General features: G+C 34.1%; 3 protein-coding genes across 5 annotated transcripts; 2 read left to right on the top strand and 1 right to left on the bottom strand.

Moving 5' to 3' along the window:
• The first annotated feature begins 6,812 nt into the window (after positions 1 to 6,812).
• LOC104102163 (probable aminotransferase ACS12) lies at positions 6,813 to 12,156 on the top strand. 2 transcript variants are annotated; one of them, XM_009609805.4, is made up of 4 exons: positions 6,813 to 7,439; positions 7,554 to 7,688; positions 9,467 to 9,627; positions 9,785 to 12,156. In XM_009609805.4, exons 1-4 carry the CDS (start codon positions 6,966 to 6,968, stop codon positions 10,626 to 10,628), a joined length of 1,614 nt encoding a protein of 537 aa, XP_009608100.1. In that variant the 5' UTR covers positions 6,813 to 6,965; the 3' UTR covers positions 10,629 to 12,156. The 2 variants fall into 2 exon arrangements, with proteins under 2 accessions (XP_009608100.1, XP_018628304.1); XM_018772788.3 differs by having other exon boundaries at positions 7,304 to 7,439; positions 7,564 to 7,688.
• Positions 10,690 to 12,076, bottom strand: LOC104102164 (uncharacterized). Of its 2 annotated transcripts, none has more exons than XR_004508534.2 (2): positions 11,136 to 12,076; positions 10,690 to 11,027 (listed from the first exon to the last, which is right to left on the bottom strand). XR_004508534.2 is itself a non-coding variant. In XM_033657657.2 (2 exons), exons 1-2 carry the CDS (start codon positions 12,074 to 12,076, stop codon positions 10,920 to 10,922), a joined length of 978 nt encoding a protein of 325 aa, XP_033513548.1. In that variant the 3' UTR covers positions 10,690 to 10,919. The 2 variants fall into 2 exon arrangements, 1 of the variants encoding a protein (XP_033513548.1); XM_033657657.2 differs by having other exon boundaries at positions 11,207 to 12,076.
• Positions 12,157 to 13,864: 1,708 nt separating the features above from the next.
• LOC138908036 (zinc finger A20 and AN1 domain-containing stress-associated protein 6-like) lies at positions 13,865 to 14,281 on the top strand. The gene has a single exon (XM_070198672.1). The coding sequence runs from the start codon at positions 13,865 to 13,867 to the stop codon at positions 14,279 to 14,281; it is 417 nt and encodes a 138-aa protein (XP_070054773.1).
• Positions 14,282 to 15,391: the final 1,110 nt, after the last annotated feature.

Raw genomic sequence — 15,391 nt, 5'->3', positions numbered from 1 at the left:
AACCCGCTCTGATACTAATTGATAGAATTCGAGGGTCCAGCAAACTATATAGAGAACCGGGTTCTCTATTTGTTTCCTCAGATTACGCACACACAACAGTAAGTAAATGACACTGAGAGTTTTTACATGAAAAATTCCCAGCTCACGGGATTAAAAACCACGACCTACCCTTGAAGGATTTCAAATTCACTACTAATCAAACTTTTAGATTACAACCTATTGTAACCTAGAAATTAACCTCTTAATCCCTCACTAACTTGTAACAACTCTATTACAAGCCACTTTGTAATAACTATATTACAAAGACTTTACAACTTGACTAACTCTAGCCAAGACACAAACACAAGGGTTTATGATTTACAAAGGGTTTCCTACACAATGCTTCTAAGTAAGCTAAGTAGGAATTACAAGTAAGAACTTTTATAAAGGTACAACTCAACTAAGGACATATAATAACTTAATATGGAGAACTGGTCCATAGCAGTATTGTTCTTTATTCTTGATGCACTTTAGAATCGTTTTCAAGATGATCAATCACCGTGGGAGTGCTTGAATGAATTCACTAAGTGTTCAAGTAATGTTTTGTCTTTGGTTTAATGTTAATATAACATTGATGACATCACTTGAATGATGTAAATAACTTGGGTACAAGATCCTTCCCAATGGAGTTGACTGCTACACTATGTTGTACTGTTGCATGTGCAGGCAATCACTTTTCAGCTGTTGGAGGGTTGACTGGTACGATTACCAGAGGAACTGATGTCCATCGGTTCCCCTTGTTGATTTTTCAGCTTCTTAAAGACTGACGAACCTCTCAAGCTTAAGTCTGGTTATTTCCACATGCTTGAGAATGTGTATCAGGTTCCTTATCTGGTTCTTGACATTAAGTTTGTTAGATCATCAAAATGTAAAACAAGGTGCTTATAACCTATCATAACTAATTCATATCTACCCACTTTTTCCTCATTAAACTCACGCGGCTTTGCCCTTCTCTATAAACAGAAGAAAACCTTCGCCAAAGTTGTTGTGCTAATATTTGTATAAATATTTTTAAGATTTGTTTCGCTTATTTTGTATGAATTTTCTTCAGATTTGTTTTGCTTGTTTTGTATGAATTTCCTTTAGAGTTGTTGGTATTTTTGATAGTTTTTAAATGGGTATAATTCTAATTTCATATTTTTCCAAAAAAAAGTAAAATATATTTTGAAAAATTATGTCCAAATAAATTTCTATCTTCAAACTAAATTTCACCTAAATCAGATTTCTCAAAATAAATTTGGGAATTTATGACCAAACATTAGCTAAAGCAGTAACTTGACCAAAAGGAGAAAAAGGAAGGGTTGTATAATACTCCTTCTAATTAAATTATGTGACGTAGGTATTATTTAGAGAGTTAAAAAAGTTACTATAATTTCTTATATATTTTTAATTATTACTATAACTTATATTAATTTTCATGTAATTTTTAAATATATAATTTTAAAAAATAATTAAAAATACTATGTTAGTGTGTAACTGTGTACCAAATACATATCGAGATTAAATAATTTGACCCTAATAATTCTAGTAGTGTGGCATAAAATGGAATGAAGACGCAGTAAATAACGATTAAACGAATATGAAAAAGAAAAGGGGAAAAATGAATGAAGTGTTATAAAATAAAAGCAACTTAGTAAAACATGAACAAGACATGTTGTTATGAAATAAAAGTAATTTAGTAAAACATGAACAAGAAATGGAGATAGAGAGAAGGAAGAGATTTTCTTCTTCAATTGTGTGTATTTTCCTATCTATTACAAGGCCTTTATATAGGCATGAAAAGTGAAGAAAAATATGTCACTGAATATATCATTAAGCATAGAAATATGTCATTGAATATGTCATTAAGCATTTGAGAAGATCATGCAGGAAGAGTAGACATCTACCATAATTTGATTTTTCTTATAACACTCCCCCTTGGATGTCCATAGATAATGTGCCTCGTTAAAACCTTATTAGGAAAAAACCCTATGGGAAAAAAATTTCTAGTGAAGGAAAAAGAGTACACATGTTTAGAAATACGCCTTTTGGTTGCCTCGTTAAAAACCTTGCAAGAAAAACCCAGTGGGATAAAATCTTGTAAGGAAAAAAAAGTACAACGTGTATTAACTCCCCCTGATTAGAGCATCAATTCATATCCTTGAGCCTTCGCATCCCAATCTTGTACACTAGTTTCTTGAAGGTTGACGTCGGTAGAGATTTGGTGAACAAATCAGCCATATTATCACTTGAACGGATCTGTTGCACATTGATATCACCATTCTTTTGAAGATCATGTGTGAAAAATAACTTTGGTGAAATGTGTTTTGTCCTATCCCCTTTTATGAATCCTCCCTTCAACTGGGCTATGCATGATGCATTGTCTTCATAAAAAATTATGGGTAGTTTGTTACACATCAAACCATATTTGTCTCGAATAAAGTGTATTATAGACCTCAAGCATACACATTCTCGACTTGATTCATGAATAGCAATTATCTCAGCATGATTAGATGAAGTAGCCACGATTGATTGCTTAGTCGATCGCCAAGATATGGCAATGCCTCCATACGTAAACACATAGCCTGTTTGAGATCGAACCTTTTGTGGGTCATATAAATACCAGCATCGGCATAACCAACAAGATCAGGATTGCAATCATTGCCATAAAATAATCTCATATTGGTAGTCCCTTTTAGATACCGCAATATGTGTTTGATTCCATTCCAATGTCTCCTTATAGGAGCAGAGCTATATCTTGTTAAGACATTAACTGAAAAAGTTATGTCAGACCTTGTAATGTTAGAAAGATACATTAGTCTACCAATTGCACTAAGATATGGTACGTCGGGACCAAAAAGCTCATCATTATTTTTATGAGGTCGGAATGGATGTGCTTTATCCATATAAAATCGCTTTAAAATCATTTTAGTGTATGTTGATTGATGGACAAAAATTTCATCTTTCATATACTCAATTTGTAGACTAAGACAAAATTTTGTCTTTCCAAGATCTTTCATTTTAAATTCTTTCTTTAAATAGTCTATTACTTTAGGAAGCTCTACTACTTTAGGAAGATCCCTAAGAGTTCTAATAATATTTAAATCATCAACATACGCGGTGATTATAACAAATTTAGATTCAGATCTTTTTATAAAGACATAAGGATAAATTGAATCATTCTTGTACCCTTCTTTCAACAGGTACTCACTCAGGCGATTATACCATATACGCCTTGATTGTTTCAATTCGTATAAGGATTTTTGAAGCTTTATTTAATAAATTTCTTGGAAACATTAATATGCTTCAGAACAATTTAAATCCTTCAATGATTTCCATTATACGCATATCACGTTTCTCTTGTATTGCCAGATTAAAACCTGAAATGGCGACATCCACCATAGGAGAACATGTCTCTATATAATCAATGCCATGATATTTACAAATCTTCTTGTGACACAAGTCGTCTTTATGTCTATCGACTTGACCTTTTTTTTCCCGCACAAGAACATATTTATACCTCCACTGGCTTTATACTTTCAGGTGTTGGGACTATCCGTCCAACTTCATATTTTTCATGTGAAATCAATTTTCATTGCGTATTTTTTATTTGGCCAATCATTTATCTATCCAAATTTCATGACAGATTTGAGCTCAATATCCTCGTCAATATAAATAATATTGAGCGCTACATTATATTAACAATATCGTCAACGATCATTTTATATCGGTTCTATTATTACCCAATAAAGACATAACTTATTGAGATCTCTTTATCTTATTATTTTCAGGTACCTGAGCCTCTCCCATAAGGTCTTATGAAGTGTTATGTCGTGGTGCTCTTCTAGAGCACTTGCCTCCTTATTATGACCATCTTGAACATTTGCTCCTCTCCTTCTTCAAGGAGTTTTATCTTTGGAACCGATCAGTCTATTATGCTTTATGCATGCCATGGACTCTATTCATTATGAACTCATATTTTATTTGGAGCATTAGCAGCTGAATATGACATTTAGCTTTGGGTCAGCAAATATGCCTGACAATATTTTGCAAATGAATTATCACTTGAACTTCAAGTTCACATTTTCTCGTACGAAGATCTCGATGTACTCATAATAATTCATTACATGCATTACTTTTTCAGCTGTTCATTTTCTCCCCCTATTGTTGGGATCACCAACACATATCCCTAGCCTTATTTGGGGATCCATCTTTGTGCATTGTGGTGGAACAATTAAATCATATAACATATTCATATTTCTAGATGGAAATTATTTTGTTCCTGACCCTGAACCGATTGTGATAGGGAGAACTTATCATAACTTGGCTAGATTCGTACAAGTGCTGTTGCATATTAAATAATACATCACATACCAAATTTTATTTTGGCAATTTTGTTCTCATAACCAATGGTTTAGATATAATTGGAGGCATACAATTTCTGCTAAACCAACTTGAATTTAAACCAGTATTATCAAGATAAATCATCATAATTTATATTCTGAAACTGTGCTCTAATAATTTGAGCAATCAATCTTGCAAAAGCCAAACTACAAGTTGATAACAAATGCACATGTGACCATAGAATAGATGCATCTATTAAAATCATATAATAGTAAACGGTCCACATGGAAGGTGATTGGGCCCATATATTTATCACCTTTTATTTATTCCAGAAATCAAGGGATTCAATCCCAACCTTAACTGGTATATCATGAGAATAAGAAGCACAAGAGAATTCTTGAAGAATCTTATATTTCTTCAATATATGCCAATGTAATTCTCAATTAATTTTTTCGCATCATAATTGAACCGAGATGGTCAACCGGTCATGCCAACTAATATTTATTTTAGTAAACCTCTAGTTTACTTGTGGCTTGTGATTGCATCATCATGCTTATACTTGTGTAGTACAAATAGAAGAAAAGTCAGGTAACCTTTCATATTTACCCGGTATGATTATAGTAATATAAATATATTCAATCTTCTTTTCATTTATAGTCTCAATATGCCAACCACTTTGGCTAACATATTTGTAAATCAAAATATTTCTTTTGAGATTTACTACAATATTAATGTCATGAACAATTTTATTTATCCGGGTAGTAACAAATTAGTTCTTTCAGAGCTCTTAACTGCTTTTGTACTATAAGATATTTTGTCACACCATCCATATAATGAATGTCTCATTCACAAAGATAATCATATAATAATAATTGTCATGTTCAAAATCATCACAAGCAAAATAATTTTTTGCTTTAATTTTGCTTTTAATAACTTTCATAAGGCATGACTATTTTTTTTTTGGCGTATCATATGCATGCGACCAATGATATATTCATATAACTACACAATAATATTTATTGTCTTTCTTTGTCTCAAACCTCCCTTAGAAGCGAGTTGTAGTATTTATCCAACTATGCACAAGTACATTATTATGCACAATCTTTATCATATATATATATATATTTTCACATTCACTTTCAGGAATGAGTATGCAATCTCAATGTTTATCACAAGTCACATTCTCTTCAAAGAATTTCTCCCTTTTTATAATTACCATAGTGATAACTATTATTATTATGGCCTTTCGCACGCCCACATTCATTGGTCAACCACTTGTCTTTATTTAGACTTATCATGCACTGCTATCATATTCACTTCAAAAATGGAGCAAATAAAGTGGGACAAGCTTCATGCTTTTTCATGAAAATTACATTATTTTTTCTTTAATTATTATTATTATTATTATCAATATGGTGCATTAGGACTCAAACCCAATGCCTTACCCATATAAAGGCATGCTAGGTCATAATGCGTTGGAACTTGAATCCAACGTCTTTTCATCAACATAGTGCGTTGGGACTTGAACCCACCGTCTTACCCTCAATCTTTGGCATAATAGGCCAAACTTTACTAGGACTCGCACTCGAGCCTTTAAAATATTATTACTTCATAATTATAGGCATAAGTAAATTAACTTTCAAGAAGACATATATAACTATTTCAATCTTGAAACAGTTCCTCTGCAACAAAAATGCTAGTTAGGATATATGTCAATTTAGCTTTCAATGAAATACATCATGTTATGGTAAAAATATTATTACTAAATTACCTTAATAATTATCTATCATAGTATGTAAAAGGTCAGAACATATATATATATATATACGTTGGAATATTATCTATGTAAAAGGTCAGAATATATATATACGTTGGAATATTATCTTTGTCCTATAAGAAATGTAGCAAATAAAGACATACCTTTCCAGTTCTTTATTTCACGGGATACAATTGAAAAAAATATTTTTACTAAACACTGCACATAAAGTTAATGCAGAGATATGAAAATATGAATGAGTTTAGATGGATGTAAAACTTATCTTTGTATTATCATCCAAGACATTTTTCATTGTACTTGATCCCATTGTTTGCTTATAATTTACATAGTCTTGACGTAGAAGATCATGAAATGAGCAATCGTGCTGATAACATGTTATAAAATAAAAATAACTTAGTAAAACATGAACAAGACATATTGTTATGAAATAAAAGTAATTTAATAAAACATGAACAAGAAATGGAGATAGAGAGAAGGAAGAGATTTTCTTCTTCAATTGTGTGTATTTTCTTATCTATTACAAGGCCTTTATATAAGCATGAAAAGTGAAGAAAAATATGTCATTGAATATATCATTAAGTATAAAAATATGTTATTGAATATGTTATTAAACATTTGAGACGATAATCGACATGGACTAAGAGCATGACATATACCATAATTTGATTTTTTTTTGTACAATTCGTCACTCCGCTAAAAGTTTCATCAACAGAATCCTATCTTCCCTCGCCAGCCAAGCAAAGCAAAAACTAGAAAAGAGCAGCAAAGCCAAACCCTTCCGGCGACAACATCGCCACCTTCCCGCCGTCGTAATCCGGCGGCTCATATGACCCGGAGCGGTAACTCAAAACCTAATTCAGACAACGAAACCGACACCGCAAAAACATCTCCGCGAAGAGGCAGGGAAGGGACTTCAGGCATGAGACTCGTTGTACCCTTACAAGGTGTAGTTCAAGGCAGAGGCGGCCTTATTTTAGGTTCACTCATCCCTTGTGCTCTTTTTTACTTCCTCCAGTTCTACTTAAAACGACACCGTACTAAGCCGTCTTCTTCTTCTTCTAATCCTCCGTCACCGTCCACGTCATCGCCGAACCTCGCCGAGTTACCACGGTCGTCTTCCCGTTTGAATCTGTCAACTCGTGGTTCAATTGGTCGCGTCTTTTTATCGTCAAGAGCTAGTTTGGTGGCTGCACCGAATGATTCCCCGTATTACATTGGAATGGATAGGTTCCGAGCGGATCCATACAATGAACTGGATAATCCAGACGGGATTATTGATCTGGGACTAGCAGAAAATAGGGTATCGTCTATGAATTTATTTTGAATTTTCTTGTTATTTCATAGGTTTATCTCTTCATTGTTTTTACTGGAGAATGAATGATTTTGCAATGTGTTTTTCTGTATTTGCTCGAAGTTGTCGCTAGATTTAATAGAGAAGTGGCTTTCAAGCAATTTGAACGATTCGATGCTTGGAAGAGGTGGTGACAGATTGAATATCAATGGAATTCTTACGTACCAGCCGAATGATGGATTGACTGAGCTGAAAGTGGTAATGCATTTTATTTTCATTTCATTTTTTCTGAAATCTTTTCTACTGGAACTTGCTCCCGAGTATGGTGAGAGTTCTTGCCTTAAGGCCTGTGTGGTATGACAAAAGTTCTTTCAGCAAAATAATAGAAGGATGAGTTTGGCGAATGGGAAACGGTGTTTGATGAGATATTTAACTGTGATAGGAGTAAGTGAAACGAGTAGGAGTTTAGTGGAAAATAATTTATGCCTAAATCCCCAACTTGTTTGTGATTGAGGCGTATAGTGTTGTTATGGGTTTGAGCTGAAATTATGTTCATCTTCTGATCATTGAATATGACCAGGGAAAACTATGAGAATATATATGTTCACAGGTAAAGTCCTTATTTTGCCTGGAATGGGGAGGAATGGGGTGAGCTGAGGCAGTAGATTCAGGTTTTGCTTGAAAAGTTGATGTTTTTGTTACTCCTTCCGTCCTGTCCCAATTTGGTTATACATTTTTGTTTATTGCGATTTATTAAGAGAAGAATCAAAATTTTCGGTTAAGAGAAACACATGTCATATTAAATGTTTTGTTAAAGAAAAAAATTAGAGGCATAATTATATTATTCGAAAAGAGTAAAAGTGGGTTCTATACAACTTTTTCTAGTATCTAAAATGTATTAAAATCTTCTATTTAAAGAGAGGGCCACATTTTGGGACAACCTTAGAACAAGAAGAGTAGGACTAGCATTTTGGGAAGACAGAGTATTAATCAGCATCACTAAAGGCGCACTTAAGCCTTGAAGTTAGGTGTAAACACAGTCTGAGTACTTCACATTGCGTAGGCATATCTTTGGCATAGGCACTAAATCGTTAAAGCATGCACCTTGGCTCTCATGGTCTCTGTCTTGAAGTTGACACTAAACAATAAATACAGCTAGCAAAGAAATATATATGGCTATAAAATTTCATGGATAATATGATAGTGATTAAGAATAAAAAATTAGATGATAGATATGTAGGATAGATATTTATTTTGGTATACTGCTTGTATAGGAGGTTTTCTCCCAATATCAACAATATTATTTACGTTATTCCATAAAATTAAAAAGTGCACCTTGCTTCTGGATCAAAAAGTTAAAATGGTTTTTGAATTTGATTGGCATGGTTCTGACTCCCTATATTTCACTTAATTGCAGTTATTATTTCTTTCATTTCCATGTAATTGTTGTTTGTATTTATTGTTATTTTTTCTTGCATTACATATTTGTTTCTTTATTTTTCTTTTACCGATGCCTTTCTTTATTAAAGCACAAGCTTTAATTGTACTTTGTTCTTAAAGTTTCAGCATAGCTTGATGCATTTCTAATGCTTTTCGCTTTTCACAACATCAGTTGGTCAGAATTTTGTACCGTACTGTACTGTTTGCTTCCTTTTGGATTTCTAAGATTCTTCAGCGACCTGAAGGCAGTGATCTTAATTTATCAACTTCCTGGCTGCCAAAATGTGCCTCATTAATGGAAAAACAGGTTAAATTGAGATTTTCAGATTACTCCAATCTGGGTCAATTCTTCCAAGAGTTCACATTTTTTCTCTTTGGGATTTAAAATATACTAGTGGTGGTTAATGTTCATGTAATTTTGGTTTGTTTTCCATATTCCACCTATTGTAATTTCATTTTTTTGGCACTTTAATTTGTCTGCTGCCTAATAAGCAATTTTCTGGACATTTTATTTGTTTCAAACTCTAATTATATCACCGATATCAGAGGATTGCTTCAAAAGGGTATATTGTAACATTATCGTCTTAATCTTGAAGGCCATGGCAGGCTTCATGTCTCAGGTCATGGGAGAAAAAGTGTCATTTGATCCATCACGAATGGTGTTAACATCTGGTGCAACTCCAGCCATTGAGCTTCTGTGCTTTTGTTTGGCTGACCATGGGAATGCTTTGCTTGTTCCCACACCCTATTATCCTGGGTAATATCTAATTTTCAACCTGATTTAAGATAACATCACGTTGTCTTTTTCCATCTCCTATATTTCTCTTTCCTCTCCCTCTCCCTTTCCCTCTCCCTCTCCCTCTGGATATGTATGCACATAGGTGAGATCGTATGTAACAAGATTCTGTCTGCAGGTTTGATAGGGACATAAGATGGAGAACTGGCATAGATCTGATACCCGTTCACTGTCGTAGCTCCGATGCCTTTCTAGTGAATATCAATGCTCTTGATCAATCATTTAATCAGGCAAGAAAGCGAGGGCAAAAGGTCCGTGGAATACTTATCTCAAACCCGTCTAACCCTGTAGGGAACATACTGAGTAGGGAAATGCTACATAGTCTCTTAGATTTTGCGAGGGAGAAGAACATCCATGTAATATCAGATGAAATATTTGCTGGATCTAATTACGGTAGTGAAGAGTTCGTAAGCATGGCTGAAATTCTTGATGAAGAGGATCCTGACAGGGACAGGGTTCATATAATATATGGATTGTCCAAAGACCTTTCTCTTCCAGGGTTTAGGTTCGGTGTTATGTATTCCTTCAATGAAAATGTTGTGGCTGCATCTAAAAAGTTGACAAGATTTTGTTCCGCTTCAGCACCAACACAGAGGCTATTAGTTGCAATGCTTTCAGATGCTGGGTTCATCCATGATTATATGAGAACAAACAGAGAGAGATTGCGAAAAGTGTTTGACTTATTTGTGGCAGGTCTAAAACAATTTGGCATCGAATGCATGAACAGCAGTGCAGGTCTGTATTGTTGGGTTAATATGAGCAGTTTGATTTGCCCTTATAATGAAAAGGGAGAGCTTGAGCTGTGGGAGAAGCTCTTGAATGTAGCTAAGATAAACGTGACTCCAGGGTCAGCTTGCCATTGTATTGAACCTGGATGGTTCAGATGTTGTTTTAGTACGTTAGCAGAAAAGGACATTCCTGTAGTTATGGAACGGATACGTAAAGTTGTTGAACGTAGGTAGGCCCCCAGCATAAATGTTTATAGCTTTAAAATAGGATTGGCTCTGTTAGTTATGTCATCTATTTCTGAGAATGCGCGGTTCCTACTTTGGAATTCAGAGTGTGTATCATTGACACTTTATACAAAAGTTGCCCTCGTGTTGCCTTTTACAATTCCAAGCAGTACGATACAGTGTTACATATTGCACAAGTTTAAAAATTAAGAATGGATAACAGAGATGACGTTCAAGGTTACAGGGGATAGCTAAGCCCTTTCTAAGTTGTACCAAACTGTGAATCAAGATGGGCATCTTTCAGATTAGTTTGAGTTGAAATTGCCTCTTCCACTTGTTGTGCAGTTCTCCGATGCTATTGCCAATTCCAAAGATGCAGCATCCAAAAGCGTTATCGTCCATCAGTTCCTGCAACAAGTATTATAATATATGTCTTTTAGAAATTGCAGCCTTAGTTGAAATATGTTGGTCTTAAGTCTGGTATATATAAAGAGCATTAATTGGAAAACATCTTACTGCTATTTAATTCAAAGTATTACGCCTCGGTTTACTAGTTTTTGGGTTCACTAGTTTTTCCAGAACACTACCTTAGAGATGCTCTGCTTCTGCATTTGTACAGTCTTCCTTTGGTAACTTCTTCGCCGGCTCATCATTATTAGCTCGCCTAGAGTTAGTGGATGCCTTATTTTGATGCTGCAGTTGTTGACGCGATCTAAATTGTTGTTTAGTGCTTTTGGAGGATCATGCGAACCTCCTTTTTCAAGGTAACTGCTGTTTTGAAGAAAGCTTGAATTAGGTGATAACAGAGGAAAGAGCTTTTCCAGCAAAGCAGGCCCAACTAGACTTGTAGTTCCGGTTGCATAACTGAGAGCGCTGCTGCCGGTTTCAGAAGTTGGTGAAAGAGGACTCTTCAGCTGGCTGTCGTGTATGTCTGCTGTCGGAGAAGTTTGCTCCACAGGAATAGCTCCTGAAATGTCCACAGTTGGTATGAGGCCATTAGCTAGGAGGGAAGGGGCTGAGCTGAAGGATTCATATGTTGATTCAGAATCAGATGCCTCAACTTCTGATTCTGATATCTCATTTTCTTCATGATAACCATGCTGATTGATGTAATCGCCTATGCCAGCCCAGAAGTTGTCCCCACTTTCTTGCAAATCTCGAACAGTTGAAGGGTAGCCAATGATATTTTCTTGTGGAGATGTATGGGAGAAGAAAGGAAGTGGTGTTCCTGGCTTTTCTTCCCATTCAAAGGGGACAGAGGCGATGAGCTTAACTGGGGGCGTAAATGTAAACCTACTAGTAGTAGCCGTAGGCGTTGGTTTCCAATCCTTTATTGGTATTCCTGGTCTTTCTTCCCAGATAAATGGAATGGAAATTTGTTGTCTCTCTCTCTTAGTGGCGGAATTCCCAGAAGGGTTGTTTTCTGCCATTGGAGGAGTGTATATTGTCATAGCCATTTTCGTTTATTGCTGAGCAAACAGTATACATGATACATATATAGCAGAAGGTAAGTGGGTTAGAGACGTTTGCAACTAAACCTACATGCCAACCGCACCATTTCAGCAAAGAAAGATTAGGCAAACGTACTGTCTGTTATAGATAATATATATATTAATATGAAATCTTTCTTAATTGTCTTCTTTCACACACTCGTGTGTGAAGAATTCTTTGACTGACGATTTTTGGCATATTCTTTTTCTCGAAGAAGCGTGCTTTCCTAGCCAATTGAAGAACCGGTCAACAAACTTGATTAACCTTACCAAACTAAAACATTTGATTAGCTCTAGATTTGAGTTCAATGATCATTAGTAGTACACTAATGCTCTCTTAACTACTTCAATAGGAAAAGTGCTAGAGGTCCTCTCTCAAAGTTTGGTCAATTTGCTATATGGAACTCTTCGATATTGCAAATTCCATATGGTGCATTTAGCTAATCGTACTTGTTTTCTATTAACGATTCATTAATATCATTGATAGCAATTCTACTTTCTCGAAAAATATAGTACATGATTGTGCTTTTAGAAAAACCTTCTAGTTTTTACTAGAAAATAGAGGCGATAATTACATACGAAACATCTGCAAAGAAAAACAATCTTTTGGCACGCCATTTTTCTCTTGCGAGATGAATTATCTTATTTCCTAAAAAATTATATGTTACACATAGTCTGTCTATCTTGAGATTTATAAGTATTTTGCAGCATTTTATCATTTTCTTAATTTTTATTATTCTAAAACTTTTTTTTCCCGAAAGTGAATATATTTGCTGTTAGGGTAATATATCGTGCTCTATTTAACAACCAAGACATTGTTTAACATATTTTAATTTTAACAATTCTTGTACATCGACAGAAGAAATACTATTGTCAACTTATTATCATCTAATGAATTTACAAAGAATAATATTGCGGTAAAAGATACATCTTTAATTAAATTTTTGTGGCCGTGAAAAGTACGCAATACTTCCCCTAATATTTTAGTAATTACTGGCAATGGAGGAAAATAATGATTATAAATTTGAAAAAATGAAAAAAAAGAGTTAAGATCACATAAAAAAGTTGGTTTTCCAAATGGAAATCAAATTAGGACTTTGCTAATTTTAATATTTTTTTTAGCAAACTTTTGTAATTTTAATCTAGTTCTTGGTGTTGGCTGTTGTTCCTCGGCCCTCTTTATATCCTAAATTTATTATATTAAGCTTGGCCTATTTTTTTTTTTTTCCTATTCTATCTCACTCTTACAGGGACTTGATGTATAGATCTCTCTCTCTTTTACTTTTATTTCTTTCTTGTTTCTTGTGTTCTTTTCAAATGTTTGAGGGTTTGAGAGAAGGAGAATGTTGGGGTAGGGGAAAGGAAAAAGAGATTGGCTTGGTAGGGGAAAGTAAAATGAAAACAGAAAAAAGAAAAAAAATTGCATGCCCCGAAATAACAATTACGCGAAGTTAAATAAGGACATAAACAACATTCCATATCCATATTAAAGAAGGCCGAAATTTTTGATCGACCCACTTACTATTTTCCTAATCTGTGTCGGGCAAGGATTTCCAAACACAAGGGGGAGAGGGATATTGTTAGATTAGGAAAGTCCTAGTTCGATTTTATTTGGATTACAAGCCTCCTCTATATATACGGCAAAGACAACATCCGCTGCACTCATCAGTTGAAAAAAACTAACTATACTATTACTACAGGTGATAAGTTGCTTCAATCTACCAGAAGAAAATTAATTCTTTCAAAGGAAAAAGAATGACTTCTTGTGACAAAGCAGAAAACTCAAGTTTATGCGCAAAGGGTTGCGGCTTCTATGGTAACCCAAACAATCATAACCTTTGTTCCCAATGCTATAAAGCTTTCTTGAAAGAAGAATCCGTCAAGAGTGCAATAGCTTTATCTGAAAAGTTATCTTTTCTTACCGTTGATGATACTGTTAAAACTGAAAACGATGATGGTTTGACGATGAAGACGAAGACAGAAAGGTGCAAGAGTTGTAAGAAGAAGGTGGGATTAGTAGGGTTTAGTTGTAAGTGTGGTGGAATGTTTTGTAGGATTCATAGGTACCCAGAGGAACATGCATGCACATTCAATTTCAAGTCTATGGGACGTGCGCATTTGGCTAAGGAAAATCCTCTATGTAAAGCTGATAAACTTGAGTATAGGATCTAAGACATTCAATTTCAAATCTATTGCCTTTGTTTTGATTAATACCAATTAGTGTAAAGTTGCACTATCCTTTGGAGATGCTTTGACTCATACTTCTCTATTAGTTTTGACTAATACCAATTAGTGTAAACTTGGAAGTTTCCTTTTGAGATGCTTTGATTCATACTTCTCTATTGATGGATTTGCAACTCTAAAGTCCATGAGCACTGACTTGTAAAACGTATGATGCTTTTCTTATTCAAGCTTTGCTCTTTTTTAACAAGGAATTTCATATATATTCTTGAGAAGACAATTCACTTTAGTTATTTATTTGATAAATCTAATATCAATATAAGTTTTTGATAACAAAACTAGGAGGATTTTTTTAAAGTGGTTTTACTTTGTCATGCCGTGCGTAAGATGAGTTTGATGAAAGTATGTCATAACTATACAATTATGCATATATGAATTATTTGTAAAATTTCTTTGTCAATTCTTTATACTTATTGCTGAGAATCTAATGATGCAAAAATTTTAAAAACGAAATTTTCCGTCATTCTTTACTTGATTAATTTTTATTTTGATCATTGGTTTTCACCTCTTTATTATCTGGTTGAACAATATTAAAAAAATTCTTGTAATTTTAACATTGCTTTCCCCTGTATGTGCCTGTTTTTACTCATGTACAACCGAGATAAAAAAAAGGTTTTGTATATGGAGTAAGTTTTATTGGTAACTGAAATGACTTTTACTAATTCATATTGATCACAAATTTTGTATGGAACAAAATCGTATATATTAGTCCTACATTATTCACTCATTAAGACCATCACATTGCCATTTTCATAGTGCTCTATATATGCTTAGATCATAGCTTACGTATTTAAGGTAAGTGATTTCTAATGATACAAAATTTACTCGCACTTGATGTTTTTTGATTGACCTCACTAACTATTGTCTAAATTTGTGTCGGGCAAGGATTTCCAAATATTAATAATAAATATTCTCAAACAAAAACCAAATGAAAAGGGGAGAGGGATATTAAATTAGGAAAGTCCCAGTTCGATCTTAATTTGGATTACAAGCTTCCTCTATATATAACGTCAAATACAAGATCCGCTGCACTCATCAATT

The sequence above is a fragment of the Nicotiana tomentosiformis genome, chromosome 3 (assembly GCF_000390325.3).
Source record: "Nicotiana tomentosiformis chromosome 3, ASM39032v3, whole genome shotgun sequence".
Classification (NCBI taxonomy): Eukaryota; Viridiplantae; Streptophyta; class Magnoliopsida; order Solanales; family Solanaceae; genus Nicotiana; species Nicotiana tomentosiformis.
Note: the sequence above shows the minus strand (reverse complement) of the source record. Positions and strands in the feature narration are given on the sequence as shown.

Excerpts from the sequence above, each read along its gene's own strand:
- LOC104102163 (XM_009609805.4), top strand. The coding sequence starts at position 6,966 with ATGACCCGGAGCGGTAACTCAAAACCTAATTCAGACAACGAAACCGAC. Across the intron at positions 7,689-9,466 it reads GATTGACTGAGCTGAAAGTG|GCCATGGCAGGCTTCATGTC; the intron begins GTAATGCATTTT and ends TTAATCTTGAAG. Across the intron at positions 9,628-9,784 it reads CCCACACCCTATTATCCTGG|GTTTGATAGGGACATAAGAT; the intron begins GTAATATCTAAT and ends TTCTGTCTGCAG.
- LOC104102164 (XM_033657657.2), bottom strand. The coding sequence starts at position 12,076 with ATGGCTATGACAATATACACTCCTCCAATGGCAGAAAACAACCCTTCT. Across the intron at positions 11,028-11,206 it reads AGAAGCAGAGCATCTCTAAG|GAACTGATGGACGATAACGC; the intron begins GTAGTGTTCTGG and ends TACTTGTTGCAG.
- LOC138908036 (XM_070198672.1), top strand. The coding sequence starts at position 13,865 with ATGACTTCTTGTGACAAAGCAGAAAACTCAAGTTTATGCGCAAAGGGT.